At 44.3% G+C, this 16,109-nt stretch overlaps 1 protein-coding gene and 1 non-coding gene across 3 annotated transcripts in view; one reads left to right on the top strand and one right to left on the bottom strand.

Moving 5' to 3' along the window:
- Nucleotides 1–6,502: 6,502 nt before the first annotated feature.
- Nucleotides 6,503–16,109, bottom strand: part of ALDH2 (aldehyde dehydrogenase 2 family member) — a 29,131-nt gene continuing 19,524 nt past the window's right edge. For both annotated transcript variants that reach the window (XM_044921073.1, XM_021698544.1), the window contains 4 exons: nucleotides 13,008–13,172; nucleotides 10,960–11,117; nucleotides 9,709–9,823; nucleotides 6,503–6,922 (listed from right to left, as the gene is read on the bottom strand). In XM_044921073.1, coding sequence (XP_044777008.1) covers nucleotides 6,890–6,922; nucleotides 9,709–9,823; nucleotides 10,960–11,117; nucleotides 13,008–13,172 — 471 coding nt within the window. In that variant the 3' untranslated portion in view covers nucleotides 6,503–6,889. The remainder of the gene's footprint in view (nucleotides 6,923–9,708; nucleotides 9,824–10,959; nucleotides 11,118–13,007; nucleotides 13,173–16,109) is intronic.
- Nucleotides 13,445–13,546, top strand: LOC123326668. Its single transcript, XR_006541241.1, has one exon. It is a non-coding gene; the product is annotated as a U6 spliceosomal RNA (small nuclear RNA).

Consider the following 16,109-nt stretch of genomic DNA (forward strand, 5'->3'; position numbering starts at 1 on the left):
CTCTGTTTACATTTTATTTTTGAGAGCAGACCAATAATCCAAGAAAACTTTGTCTTTTGAACAGAGAGAAAAGCAGACTTTTAATCTTATACCAGTATACTTTTTAAAAAAGATTTATTTATTTGAGAGAGAGAGAGAGAGAGTGTGCACGAGCAGGGGGTTGGGGGTGGTGGAGCAGGGGAAGGGAGAGACAGAAAACTTCAGATTCCCCGCTGAGCACTGAGCCTAATGCAGGGCTCCATCATACAGTGCTGCGATCCTGACCATGACGGGAGCTGAAATCAACAGCCAGCCACTCAACGGACTCAGCCACCTAGGCGGCCCCCAGTGTACTTTTTAGAGTCCATGAATTATAACTTTAGTCCATCCTAAATGCATATAAAATTCCTTTCCAAAGATTTCTCTTTACAAACCTTCTACAACTTTCTTTTTTGTATTTAGATTTTGTCCCAAGCCATTTCTCTCCAAACAACCAGTCTCATTTTAGGACAAAATTACCTTTTACCTTCAACAAAAAATGTATTCCCATTTCTTATATTTTTCTTACATATCTCTGGCTTTCCTTTTTTTCCCCAAGAACTTTCCTTTTTTTTTTTTTTTTTTTAAAGATTTTTATTTATTTATTTGAGACCGAGAGAATGAGAGAGACAGAGAGCACATGAGATGGGGGAGGGTCAGAGGGAGAAGCAGGCTCCTCGCTGAGCAGGGAGCCTGATGCGGGACTCGATCCCGGGACTCCAGGATCATCACGTGCCCCAGGGAGTCTCTTTTCCCCCATTGCCCCCCCGGGGCCCCCTTTTTTTTTTTTTTTTTTGTTAAAGATTTTATTTATTTGTCAGAGAGAGAGAGAGCCCGCGTGCGCGCGCACAAGTGGGGGGAGGGGCAGAGGGCGAAGCAGACTCCACGCTGAGCAAGGAGCCTGTTGTGGGACTGATCCCCAGACCCTGGGATCATAACCTGAGCTGAAGGCAGACTGAGCCACCCAGGTGCCCCTCGGCTTTCCTATATACAGAGTTGCTTCCCTTATTTCCATTAGTCTTAATTACATGTAGTAGAATTTTAACTCTTAGAAACCTTAGTCTCCAGTGAAAACTAAGTAGTAACCAATTATAAACTGTTACACCAGAATTCTTTAGATGGCAAATTTGTGAATCAATTAGGCACAAAGCTTATTTTCCAACAGACTCAAATATTCTGTTTCTCTGCAATAAGTCAAAAGCACAAACCTATGCACAGTAATTAAAGCTTTAGCACTTTATTCTATTTGGAAAAGATCTACATGTCCAACGAATTTAATCCCATTTGTCATCCAAGCAAAACTTTAAAGTTTCAGATTACTAAAGACTTTGAAAGCTATCTTAACAATTATCCATGAAAACTCTGGGACAGACAAAATTAACCATTATTTCTTTTTTTTTTTTTTTTTTTTTTTTTTTTTAAGATTTTATTTATTTATTTGAGACAGAGAGAATGAGAGACAGAGAGCAGGAGAGGGAGGACGGTCAGAGGGAGAAGCAGACTCCCCGCCGAGCAGGGAGCCCGATGCGGGACTCGATCCAGGGACTCCAGGATCATGACCTGAGCCGAAGGCAGTCGCTTAACCAACTGAGCCACCCAGGCGCCCAACCATTATTTCTTTTAAGATTTTATTTATTTGAGAGCACATGCACATGTGAGCACATGTGTGAGCACATGCAGGGACGTGCTCACACGTGCAGTGGGGAGGGGCAGAAGGAGAGGGAGAAGCAGACTCCCCACTGAGCAGGGACCCTGACATGGGGCTCAATCCCAGGACCCTGAGATCATGACCTGAGCTGAAAGGCAGATGCTTAACCGACTGAGCCACCCAGGCATCCCAAAAGTAACCATTATTTTAAGTCATCTTTTGGCTGACAGATTGCAACAGAGATAACATGAGCTTATTTGACCTACAGTAAACCTTGGTAGAATAAAAGTTTCATATTTAATGCTGATAACTCTAAAGACATGTCTATCTTAATTAAACCAACAAACTTAGTTTAAATACTGAATTAGATTCTACCTGGATCTTCTTTTAAAAGTCAGTCAGCTTATTTCCCATTGTCAATTTTTACCTGAGACAGTGGTAGGGAAATCTGAAGTGGGCAGTGTTAGGTCCAGGGGGTCCTCTTCTTAGCTCCTTGACATCGAGGGGAGGAGGAGCCAGTGGTACCAGAGGCACGGAGGATGGTCTAGAAAGAAGCCAGTTATGCAGGCTGCACCCAAGGTTGGGGAGACAGAAGAGGCAAAGTGCTGCCAGAAGGCAGAGACAGGGTTCCTGGTTCTAAACCTGGTCAGGTCGGGCAGATGAGCAGATGCCATGTGTTTTTTTGTTTTGTTTTTCCACCAAAGTGGAAATAAGCAGTCCATGTCATCCCGGAGAAGACAGAATTTCACTGAAACAAACAGAGTTTCGGTAGCTGTTTGGGAATATTCCTTAAAGTCCTGTCCCGAGGTGGACTAACCACAATGGGCTCTAATTATAGCCATTAACCCCCGGGAAATGAGAGAGAAGCCCCCACATCTATTAGGATGAACAGTGAGAGAGAGTCAGTGTCCCCTTCATCAGGGATGGCCTGTGTTTCCTCCAGCAACCTGGGTTTATTCAGAGGCCTATTTAGATCATTATCATCCAGTATATCAGGAGGGAGTTCACATTCTGCAAGAGGCCCTTCGGTTGGGGTCCTGATGTGGAGCACCAAAGGACTGGACCTAGGGGGGTACCTCTGTCCATTTGCCCTGTTTCCCGCAGACGAGATCTGATAGGTCCTGCTGAGGCCATGTAGTGTTACAGGAGATCAATCCTCTTTTAAATTTTGCAATAGGAATGGTTTCCAGTGGGTTAAAATGCATCCCAAGGGAGAATCCTTGGGCCCTGAAGAAGCTCCCCTGCTCCTTGGGAACTGAAGAAGAGAGAAGGTCCATTACCAAAAAGGCTGACTCCCTGGGTGACATCCCACACAGGATATGTCAGAGGTTCCAGGTGTCAAAAGTGAGTGGAGGCATCCTTCAAATGAAAATTGCTACCTGCCTTGTCATGAAGGCAGACCTGCTGTAAAAGTACCTGTAGGAGGGATGCTAGCATCCCACTTCTCCATTGCATTCTAGGCTACAGATTGGTGCCTGGCATATGGACTGAGTAACCTGCCGTTTTTTGACCCATGGAAATCATTAGAAAAGTTTTACAAGGGAAAATTACCCAATTTTGTAATTTAAGTAGTTAATAGAGAACACTGACGGAAAACAGTAAAGACAGAACTCCACCATGATCTAAGCAATATTCCAACACATGTAGTCTTTACAGCCAACTTCTCTAGGAAACGGTCCCCGGTTGGGTTTTAATTCAATTGGATACTGGTTTCAGCCAGCTCTGGGTGAAAGCCTCATGGCTAGAAGCAGCTAGACCAGAGTTGTGGAGGGGATCACATTAGACCAATGAGGAGGAAACCTCACACGGGAATCTTAGGATCAGCAGCTGTCCTAGTCACTTAGGTGACTGTCCCGTGCCCTAGACAGACAACTCTGTATGAGGATAGGAATAAAAAGAAAGCATCAAGTTTCTGGGTCTTATTACAATCCTGGCCAGAGTACTAACTTCCAGCCAAAAGGCAGGCTTTTTTTCTCCCCGTAGAGTAGCCACAGGCTAGAGGACTGCAGCCTGAGCGAGCCATCTGAAAGTGTTCCAGTAAGACCATACTGCTTGAAAAGCCCCTGGAATGAGAGTAAAGGAAGAGTAGAGAAAATACTCCTCGAGTTAGCACCGAGGTTCAGAGTCCAGATGAAAAGACTCAAAGCCCCACATTGGGCGCCAAATGATGTAGTTTCTGAGTAGTGTGGTGTTGGGGTCCCGCCTGAGCCAACAGCCAAGAAGGAATTCTTGAGAGGTCTTTGGTGCAAAAATGGTGGTTTTATTAAAGCATGGGGACAGAACCCCTGGGCAGAAAGAGCTTGCTACCCCAGGATTGTGAAGGGCAACTGATTATATACTTTGGGTTGGGGAAACTGAAGCTAAGGGAAGTTCCAAAAGGATTTTCCAATGCTGAAGAAGACTCACAGCATCCTGGAGGCCTTGCCATTGTCAAGCTAAGGTAGTTTTTCCCTCTAGCAAAGCATTAACGTTAAGACAGTTGGGAGTTTACTGGAGGAACGTTATATTCCACCTGCCTCAAGTATTTGTCAGGCTTCAGGTTAGAAGGTATTTAATTTTATCTACATTTCCTTCTGCCTTTGTCCTACATCCCTTTTACATGCCTTTATTATAGCTTAGGGTAAATATTAAGCAGATAGGAGTGGTACTCCCGCTTACATAAGGGGCATAAGTAATAGGGAAATAACCCAGGCTCAAGCCTTCAGGAACTGAACCTCTGGCAAGAAGCCTGGAAAATAAATAAAAGACACTATGAGTACCCTCTAGGGAGCTTTTTTGTGTCTGCAGTCAGCAGGGGCCCTTCTTGGCCTTCCATGACGCCATTACCTTATCACTGTCACTGCACGTGGCACCTATATTGTATTATAATCACCTTTTTTTTTTTTTTAAGATTTTATTTATTTATTTGACAGAGAGAGAGCACAAGTAGGCAGAGCGGCAGGCAGAGAGAGAGGGAGAAGCAGGCTTCCTGCCAAGCAGGGAGCCCGATGTAGGGCTTGATCCCAGGACCCTGGGATCATGACCTGAGCCGAAGGCAGACGCTTAACGACTGAGCCACCCAGGTGCCCCTATAATCACCTTTTTTGAGAGCCTTACTTGCCTCACCAGATTCTGAGCTTCTGGAGGTATAAGTGTGCCTGATTCATCCTTGCATCACCAGTACCTGGCACTCAGTAATCTCCCAAGAAATGTTTACAATGGATGAAGGTTAAGTGTGAAGGGGTGTGATCTTTTCCTCCAGCTGGCCAGCTTGGGCCAAGCATCCCCCTTTTCACACCCTCAGAACACCCTCTTCCTTTTGTCCCTGTTTACTGCCACTTTCCCGGGTAGATCAGGTGTGTGTGCCCTGAGGGCAGGGACAGCCGTTTCTGCTGATCAACCCATCCCAGCTGCAGTGGGCTACCCTCAGCCCAAAGGCCACCAAGCAGGATGGGAGAACAGGGGCGGGTTCAAAGCTTTGCTAGCCTCATGTGTCGTGACACTGGTGTTGCTGCTTAGCATCAAAACTAAAATACAGAATCATTTTATTGGCAGTGAACCCCATCTCATCCTGAAGCAACAAGAAGGGGAATGTTTCTGCTCACTGGTCATAAAAGCCTAGGCTCCTCATTGTGGCACACTGATTTCAGGTATGAACAACTGTGGAATGAGTAGATTTATTTGTATATATATAACAATATATGCATAATCTAAATGATTAAGTTTATTCCTATTTTCTTAAATTTAGTTAACATTGTTTTGCTTTCTTTTTTACGATGCCTTCTATTTATGGCAGTTAAATGCAGTTTTTTTATGTATGGCAATAAAGTGCTTAATTTTTTTATCTAAATAAGAGTCGATTTAAAGAAAAAAGTAAATGATACAGGTATACGCATATATGACAAAAATTATGAAGCACTATTCAAGTAAGTCAGATTAGCCTTTAGTGGAATAGGGATTGTTGACCAAGATGTGGCTTAGCCTGAGTGAAGTAAGCCAGGGGTCAGCCAGCGTGCTCCACAATCCCTGGACACTGTCTGCAAAAATGATACAGAAGGTGGATTTTCCCTAGGAGAGGATCAGACTTTTTTCTCAAATTGTTAATCTGTGACCCAAACATGATCACAACCTTCACAAACTCCTACAGCTATTCAGCTTTTTGCTGATTCCACTGCTCACCAAGGAATCTTCAGATTCCTCGTTTACTAACAATCCTAATTACAGGTCCCTTAACTAAAGTAAGGCAGTGTTCTGGACAGGAGATTCACCAGGTCTGGTTACAGGAATACAGACCTCACTTAAGATGAATAAACAGACATCTGGTTTCCAAATTAATCTCATGAAATTCATCAGCATGAACCTGTCTCATTTAGTCTGACCCAAGTTTTTTAACTTAAAACAAGAACAACAAACCTTGGATGTGAAGTGTGTCTTTCCTGGCTGACTGCCCCCTCTCTGAGGGCAGGACCTGGGGAGTCCTATTTTGGTGACTTCGCTAGGGCCTACCATAGGGCCGGCCACAGGTGGACAGGACGGAGAAAGGAAATGAAAGCTATTTCCCCACAGGACAGTAGCCACATACAGTGTGACACACACACACACACAGGAGGGGACAACATCCCTATGTGGTGGTATTTCCTTGGGTTACTGAGATGGACAAAGAGTTAACCAAAAAGTGAACAGCAGCATTGTTTTTTTTTTAATTTTTTTTTATTCTTATGTTAATCCCCATACATTACATCATTAGTTTTAGATGAAGTGTTCCATGATTCATTGTTTGTGCATAACACCCAGTGCTCCATGCAGAATGTGCCCTCCTCAATACCCACCACCAGGCTAACCCATCCTCCCACCCCCCAGCAGCATTGTTTTTAATGAATTTTAGTCCAGAATACAGAGGAAGGCACTAGCTGTTGCCCTGACTTGTTAGTACAAGTGTAAAAAATGGCTTTTTGTTCCCCTATAAAGGAAAGTTACAGAAATCTATCAGATGGACAGAATAAGACATTTGAATCTAGTTTTGAAAAATCAGCCTGGAAGCTAGGAGTACTGTTGGCATGTAAAAGGCTTTCCCGGTACTCTTTCCTTCACACCCACCCCCATCTATCAATAAAGGTCTGATACTTTCTTGATCAAGAGATTTTGTGAGAGAATTTCTCTTTTGAGACTTTTAGTGTGCAAGTGTCATTTTTCTTGGTTTTGCTGCTGATGTCCTTGACCTCCGCCGGGAGTCGGCACAGTTCTTCAGGAGTTCTTCTGAGGCACTTTGACCGTGACCTGTAAGAGGGGAGCAGAGCAGCTGTTAAATCTTCCTGCTTCCCTGCGATCTGTGGGCACTCTCAGCTGGGGTGCTGCCAAGGACGAGCACAAGGGCTTCCTTTACTTCTGATAGCTTGATAGACAACTGCCCAATCCCAGGGACCCAGCTAGGGCCCTGTTCTGCATGAGAACATTCTCTGCCTCCCCTTAATCCAGTCATTTTTTATTGTCACGGAGCAGAAGAGGGCGGGATTGCTATGGCATCTAGTAGGTAGCAATCAGGAATGCTGCCCATGGAACGTCCCACGCTGCACAGGACAAACCCCACAACAAAGAATTATACAACCCCAAATGTCAACAGTGCTGAGCTTGAGAGACCCTGACCTACACCCATATTTTCCTCCAAAAGAATCAAAGTAAGGGAAAAAATAACATGCTAAAGCTTACAGGTGTGTCAGTGTGTCAAGTGGGAAGATTCCAGACTCAGATGGATTTGGTTAAATCCCAGCTTTACCCCCTACTGTGCAAGGACTTCACCTCTGTGTGCCTCGATTCCTCATCTGCAGGATGGGATAAAGACAGTATATCCCTCCTGGGGTTGTTGTGAGCACTGATTGAGATAACCTGCATAAGGAAGTCTAGCAGATTCTGGCACAAAGTAAGCTCTCAGTAAAGATGAGTTCAAAAGAAGACATTTTCTCAGCAGTCCCCCCTTGCAAACTTGATTTCTTTTCTGAAAAGTTTTTAATCCTATTTTTGTTAGGAGTATCACTTGAGTTCCCCAAACTCAATAGCTTACACTTGGATTCCTGCACGAACCACCTCAACTCAAGCCTCCTCTTTTCAGGGTCTCTCTCCCCCTGCCCTCCAGGAAATCCGGATACTGGGACTCCTGGGGCTCAGTCCTAGCACGGCCCCCGCAACACCGTACCTAAATAATCTCATCACTGTTTTGATGAACAGTTATAGGCCAGTGTCAGGTTCAAATCTGGATCTTGCCTCTTGTCTGGGACAATTTTATTTATTTTTTTAAAAAGGATTTTTTTTTTTTTTAAAGATTTTATTTATTTGACAGAGAGAGACACAGCGAGAGAGGGAACACAAGCAGGGGGAGTGGGAGAGGGAGAAGCAGGCTTCCCGCGGAGCAGGGAGCCCGACGCGGGGCTCGATCCCAGGACTCTGGGACCATGACCTGAGCTGAAGGCAGACGCTTAACGACTGAGCCACCCAGGCGCCCTAAAAAGGATTTTATTTATTTGAGAGAGTGAGTGAGAGAGAGAGAGAGCACATGAGCAGGGGCAGAGGGAGCGGGAGACACAGACTCCACTGCTTAGCAGGGAGCCTGATGCAGGGCTCGATCCCAGGATCCTGGGACCATGACCCGAGCAGAAGGCAGAGGCTTAACCGACTGAGCCACCCAGGCACCCCTGGGACAATTTTAAATAAACAAGCAAACAGGTTTATTTTATTCCAACGAGCTTCTTGAGAACACAGGTTGTGGCTTACCACTGAGTACTGAATGAAGACCACATCCACCCTTCTCACCCTGCTCCCCTGGCTGGTTTGCGTGCCCTGAGCCTTCTCTTCCCCAATCCTGGGAAAGCCCAACTTAGCCCATTACTCTTTTCTTTAAATATCACTAGTGAGTTTGTTGCCTGGTTAAACTGTAATTAGTGTCCATTGTAGAGAAAATTATTTTCACTTTGGTGCCTTTCTTTCCTGTCTTTTCCATAGTTATAAATAAAGGTACCTGAGTATATATATGTACATACAGCCTTTAAATTGGGTTCATACTGCACATATTACTTTGTATCCTGTCTTTTCACTTTAAATTTTTTTTTTTTAATTTTTAATTTATTTGCGAGAGAGAGAATGAGAGACAGAGAGCATGAGAGGGAGGAGGGTCAGAGGGAGAAGCAGACTCCCTGCTGAGCAGGGAGCCTGATGTGGGACTCGATCCCGGGACTCCAGGATCATGACCTGAGCCGAAAGCAGTCGCTTAACCAACTGAGCCACCCAGGCGCCCATGTCTTTTCACTTTAAAGGATGATCATTTTCCATGTCAAATATCCTACAAAAATATATTTTTAAAGATTTATTTATTTATTTATTTATTTATTTATTTATTTATTTGAGAGAGGGAAAGAGCAGGCCCATGTGGGGGGTGGAGGTGCAGAGGGAGAAAGAGAGAGAATCCTCAAGCAGACTCTGCGCTGAGCATGCAGCCCAACGTGGGGCTTGATCTCACGGCCCTGAGCCAAAACCAAGAGTCAGATGCCCAACCGACTGCACCACCCCTGGCACCCCCTACAAAAATATTTTTAATGGCTACTTAGTAAACCATGATTTGGGTGTTCCATAATTTATTGGGCATTTAGGTTACATTTGACTTTTTCATCTTTGAGAGATAATGCTGTGATGAATATTTATGGAATACTTTCTTTGTATTTCTGATTTGTCCTCCAGGCTACATTCCTATCCCTGACATTAGGATTTTGGTATATTTATGGCCCTTGGTCTCTAATGCCTCACGGCTTGATTCTTAGTAGAAGCTTTTCCCCACTGCTTCGGCCCACTAGGAACCTCCCTTCTTCTCAAGTCTTACAGAACTTGGCGTATAACAAAGCCTAGCAAAGGACTGTGCAGGCATAGTAGTGGCCAGGTCCCAAGTTATTTCTCATGAGACAGAGCAGAGACTGGGTCCTCACCCTTTTCTGTAGCTTCTGTGCCTTAAAACAAGAAACTAGTAATAAGTACTGATGGAGCCCAGTGTGAGGGAAAGCTGAGAAGGCGCCCATACTCACGGTTTTCACTTCGGTGTATGCCTGCAGCCCATACTCTCCCAGCTCCCGGCCACTCCCAGACATCTTGTAGCCACCGAATGGGGACTGGGCCCCAAACACATCATAGCAGTTGACCCTATAATATGAAACAAGATTCAGAAGTAACTTGTAGGAAGGTGTGTCATACCCCTCCGACCTCCTGAATGGCTCTAAAATATTACTGAGGATAAATGGATAGGTCGAACCATAGTTATAACCAGCCATGTAGGAGCCAAAAGCAAACTACATGAAATAAAGCCGTAAGTCATCACCCCTCATGATGTGGTCACAGATGACTGTTAGTAACAGGGTGCACCACATCATAGCTTCCCATTTTAATGAATCATTTTTGCTAACTAGGTACTTTTTTTGCAGTTCTTAAAAATTATTAAATTTTTTAAAAAATTTACTTGAGAGAGCGAGAGCGTGAGAGCACAGAGGGAGAGTGAGAAGGAAAAGGAGACTCCCTACTGAGCAGAGAGCCTGATGGTAGGACTTGATCCTAGGTCCCTGAGATCATGACCTGAGCTGAAGGCAGACACTTAACTGACTAAGCCACCCAGGCACCCCTAAAAATTATTAAATTTTAATTGAATTTAAAATCCACAACTTTCAGGTGCACAATTCAGTGGACATAGCAGATTCACAGTGTGGTGCAATCATCACCTCCATCTAATTCCAGAACATTTCTATCACCCCATAAAGAACCCTGTACCCAATAAACAGTTATTCCCCACTCCCCACCCTTCTAGCCCTTGGAAGCCTCTAATCTACTTTCTGTCTTTATGGATTTGTCTATTCTGGACATTTCATATAAATGGAATCACACAGTATGTGGCCTTTTGTGTCTGTCTTCTTCCACTTAGTATCACATTTACAAGGTTCATCTCTGTTTGTTAAATGTATCAGCACTTTATTCCTTTTTATGGCTGAATGATATTACATTGTGTGGATAGACCACATTTTGTTGATCCATTCTTCAACTAAAGGACATTTAGGTTGTCTCCACCTTTTGAATATTGTTAATAATCTGGTATGAACATTCAGGTACAGTTATTTGTGCAGATGTAGGTTTTTATTTCTCTTGGGATGGGAAATCTCTATTATACCACACCCTGACCCAGAAGGAATTGAGCCCAGCACCCCCAATTCTAGGGTGTGGCACTAGATTCCAGAAGACCCTGGCTTGGGGATGCCTGCCTAGGCTGTGAGGGGTTGACAGGAGGCTCTTACCACACAGTGCCAGCCTGGAGGGCTTGGGACAGATAATTGGCCTTGTCCAAGTCCTTGGTGAAGACAGCTGCAGCCAGCCCATATTTGGAATTGTTGGCTCTCCCAATGACTTCCTCTATGGTCTTGAACTTCAGGATCTGCATCACTGGCCCAAAGATCTGAGGTAAGAGAGTGCACAGTTGGGAGGGTGTAGCATACACAGAAACCACCTGCCATCCAGCTTTCACAGTGCAGAGCAGATCATTCCAGATCGAGCCCCCAGACATACCCTAAGAGTTCCACAGGGAGACAACAGCTCCCAAGTTCAATGAAACACAAAGGGAAGGAAGCTAATGGGGATCAGTTACATTCTATAGGCCACGTGCTTTACACCACTGATCTTATTTCTGAACAATCCTGCAAGGTAGGGGTTTCTGGCATGTTACACGAAGATTGTTTCAAAGAATTTACATCAGGTTTTCAGCAAGGCACACACTAAAAGCTGAAGAAGTAACTGAATGAAACAGGGTCTCTGCTCTCAAGACATTCAGGTTTATTTGGTACTTTCCCTGTCCTATTCCTGGCATGAGCCATTTCTTCAAGGAATCCTGGTTCTTTTTAGTGGAGAATGAGATTCAAAAGCCAAGTCACAGGGGCCAGATGTGCGGATGCTGTCGGGGTGTGGCCGCTCTCAGCCCTATCAAGGCAGAGCCCTGGGGGGAATGCAGTGTAGGTGGTCCTGATGTAATCAGGGCGTTAGAAGGAACCAATACAAGCTGTGTAATGAGTGCTGAGAGCCTACGGGAGCTCCTGGACTGATGAGTGGAGAGGAGGGGTGAGGCTTTACAGAAGTGACAGCCAAGCTGTGATACTGGCCAAGCCAGGGTGCAGGTGGGGAGCAGGGAGGAGGGAAACGGAGTTCCAGGCATAAACATACCCAGCACCTATCCTCATGAAATCCCACTTTCCCCTAAAAGGGAGCAGGACTTCTTTTTTTTTTAAAGATTTTATTTATTTATTTGAGAGAGAGAGAGAATGAGAGACAGAGAGCATGAGAGGGAGGAGGGTCAGAGGGAGAAGCAGACTCCCTGCCGAGCAGGGAGCCCGACGCGGGACTCGATCCCAGGACTCCAGGATCATGACCTGAGCCGAAGGCAGTCACTTAACCAACTGAGCCACCCAGGCGCCCCGGGAGCAGGACTTCTTAAAGAAATGGCTGATTCCAGGACTGCCTGGGGAGTGTCGAGGCAGAGGCGGGAGAAGAGTGCCAGGACTCATCATGGTTGGAGCAGGACTGTGGGATGGGGCGTCATGTGCTTCGGGCACTGGCAGAGCAGAGGCACCCCCCACCCCTCTGGAAAAGTGATATTTGAGATTTCAAAAAAAGCATCAAAGTAGTCATGATGGGGAAAGAGGCAGAACTCTGTTGGACTTTGTTCCCCTGATTTTGCATTTTCATATTATTTTATTTTGAATTATACATGAACAGGAAATATTTTCTGTGCATGTGGCTGCTAAAGGACTAATCCACTGGGGAAGGGGAGCGTGTGTGGACCCCATGAGGGCAGGGAACACATCTTGCATACCTCTGGATCTCCAGGGTCTCTAGAGAGCCTGGCACATAGCAGGCATTCAGTAAGTGTTTGTGAAATGAATGAATGATGAGCCAGAGCTGCTGTCCTGCATTCATAATGAGTGCTGAGAGGGAGAACATCGGGAGCCTTGCCATGTGGGGAAGTCACAGCCCTTCGGTCTAGTCCAGTGTCCTGCTTATATGAAGATCATAAAAGGGCTGAGCAAAACCATTCCTTGACTCATGGCTCGCAGGGACCACAACACAAAGGCCCTGGAAACTGTGCAAGGGAATTTGGAAGTTCTCCCCAACAGTGGGTAGCCATAAGGGGTGAAAGAGGGGAATGACCAGATCAGATAGAATTGTAAATAATTTGTCTTAGGCACAGAGCCAGAATTTGGCCCAAAACCAGCGGATGGGTCATGGTATGAAGACGCCAAACTTAATTGTCCACTTCTCCTAAGAACATTCCCCAGAATGCTGGCCCCATGCTAACTTCCTCCCTGGCGATAGTCATGCTGTCTTGCACATCTCCGAACACGGTGGGCTGGATGAAGTAGCCACGGTCAGCAGCAGCCCCTCCACCACACAGCAGCTTCGCCCCCTCCTCCTTTCCAGATTTGATATAACCAAGGATCTTCTTAAACTGAGTTTCGTCCACCTGCAGGAAAAGAAGTCCCAAGTTTCAGAGATGCTAGAGCCAGACCTCTCCTAGCTTTAGGCTTAGAACCACACAGGCAATGAATGAGACAACTGAGCAACCACTGAGGCTTAGAAATAAGCAAGGCTCGGAAAAGGAATTACAAAGGGCCAATAAACGTAAGTAAAGGGTCAACCAACCTCATTAGCCCTCAAAGAAATGCATATCAAACCCATTGTTTTTATTTTCCAACTATGAAGGAACTAAGAATTCAAAATAGTGAGAAAATAAATGTGCTTGCTTCGGCAGCACACACACTAAAATTGGAACCGTACAGATATTAGCATGGCCCCTGCCCAAGGATGACACAGATTCGTGAAGCATTCTAGATAAATAAAATAAAATAATAATAAGAAGAAAATACATTGATGGCAAGAGTATGTTACAGACATTCTAATATTCATATGCTCTCAGAAAGACTAATACAATGTCATATGTCAGTTGTATCTTAATTTTAAAAAAAGGCCTATAAGCTGGTACAGCCCTTGTGGCAGGTACTTTATTTTTTTTATTATTTATTTTTTTTTTAAAGATTTTATTTATTTTTTTGACAGAGAGAGACATAGCGAGAGAGGGAACACAAGCAGGGGGAGTGGGAGAGGGAGAAGCAGGCTTCCCGCGGAGCAGGGAGCCCGATGCGGGGCTTCCATCCCAGGACTCTGGGATCATGACCCGAGCCAAAGGCAGACGCTTAACGACTGAGCCACCCAGGCGCCCCAGGTACTTTATTAATATTGGTCAAAAAATGAAATACTCATACCCTTTGATCCAGGTATTTAACTTCTAGGAATTTATTCTACATGTCACAATGGGACCTAAACAAGGATATTCACTGAGGAGCACTTTGTAAAAGTAAAAAACAGAAACGATTCTAAGTATACATCAGTAGAGGGGCTGGCTAAAATAATTACTGTTTGTATATATAATATATATTGTGTCCTTGTTAATAATAAATCTGTGAGGTGCCTGGCTGGCTCAATCGGTAGAGCATGGGACTCTTGATCTCAGGATCATGAGTTCAAGCCTCCTGTTGGGCATGGAGCCCAGTTGAAAAAAAAAAAAAATTGATCTGTGAACTGACACTGAAAGATAGCCTAAGGTATTCTGTAAAGGTGAGGGAAGCCTGTAGAATATGTTATATAAGCCTGTTTTTGTTAAAACAAATATACAAAAATGTAACTCTGTGCATGTGCATGTGTGGTTATCTATGGGGAATAGACATGGAAGGAAGCCAAGGGGGTCTTATTTTTTCCTTTAAACACTTTTTATTAAAATTTTTATACAAGTTTATATTACTTTACTAATTAAATAGCCATAAACTACAAAGAAAAACAGGAGAGAAAAAGAAGATGTTGGGATTCATAGTAGCACCATTCACAATAGCCAAAAAGTGGAAAAAACCCAAGTATCCATCAGCAGATAAGTAGGTAAGGAAAATGTGGTATGTCCATACAATGGTATATTCCTCAGCCATAAAAAGGAATAAGCTATCAAGTAACAAAAAGATATGGAGGAAACTTAAATGCACATTGTTAAGTAAAAGAAGCCAATCTGTAAAGGCTACATACTGTATGATTCCAGCTATATGACATTCTGGGAAAGGCAAAACTATGAAGACAGTACACAGATCAGTGGTTGCCTAGGGTTGGGGGTAAGGGAGGGATAAATAGGTGGAGCATAGGGGAATTTTAGGGCAGAGAAACTATTCTGTATGATACTGCAATGGTGGATACACGTCTTTATATATTTGTCCACACTCACAGAATGCAACACCAAGAGTGAACCCTAAAGTAAACTATGGACTTTAGTTAATAATAATCTATCATATTGGCTCATCAGTTATAACAAACGTACCATACTAAGGCAAGATGCCAATAATCAGGGAAATTAGAGGGGAGGGGTGAGGAATGAAGGGAACTTTGTACTTTCTGCTCATTTTTCTATAAACCTAAATTGCTCTAAAAATAAGTCTATTAGAGTCGGGGAGGTGGGAAAAAAATAAGTCTATTAATTAAAAATAAAAATAGACTGGTCTTGGCCAGCCCTGGAACCTGGGGAGTGGACACCAGCAGCAGACATCCTCAGGAGGATGGAACCTGTAGAGAGGCACCCATGGGTCCCAGAAGTGGGACTGGTGGGAGCTGGGAGCACCCCTGACCCTGTGGACTCCTTTCTTCTTGAGGGGGTGGCTGGGGGAAGCCAGCACAGGACCCTATGGAGAGAGAGTCCAGGATAGGCGGCGTCTAAGAATAATGCTGGAGTAAGGCCCAGGACATGAGAGGAAATGGTGGGCAGAGACACTGTGTTTCTTCTTGTTGTAATTACTATTGACTGTTGTTTTGGTTAAAATGAGTATGTGCTCATGGTAAAAAAAAAAAAATTTATATATATATATATACACACATACATATATACATATTTTTAATTTTTAAATATTTATTTATTTGACAGAGAGAGACAGTGAGAGAAGGAACACAAGCAGGGGGAGTGGGAGAGGGAGAAGCAGGCTTCCCGCTGATCGAGCCTGGGGCTCGATCCCAGGACCCTGGGATCATGACCTGAGCCGAAGGCAGATGCTTAACCACTGAGCCACCCAGGCGCCCCTATATATATTTTAAATCCAACATTTCAGAATAGCATAAAGTGAAGTAAAGTCCCTCTGCTACCCAGGCCATGGCCCTCTGCCCCACTCCCCAGAGATAACCACAGTTAACAGATACGTGTGTGTCCTTCTGGAAGATGCATTTTTATGGATGGCCAAGGTCCAGAATTTTACACAGATACTCCTAATATTTATTATGTGTATGAAATTTACAAACTGGTTTCCATTTTTGATTTCCACTTCAAAGCTAGCTTGTGAATTCAGGTAGATGGTTATTACAGATGAGAGAACAGTGG

This window comes from Neomonachus schauinslandi, chromosome 14, assembly GCF_002201575.2.
Source record: "Neomonachus schauinslandi chromosome 14, ASM220157v2, whole genome shotgun sequence".
Lineage (NCBI taxonomy): Eukaryota > Metazoa > Chordata > Mammalia > Carnivora > Phocidae > Neomonachus > Neomonachus schauinslandi.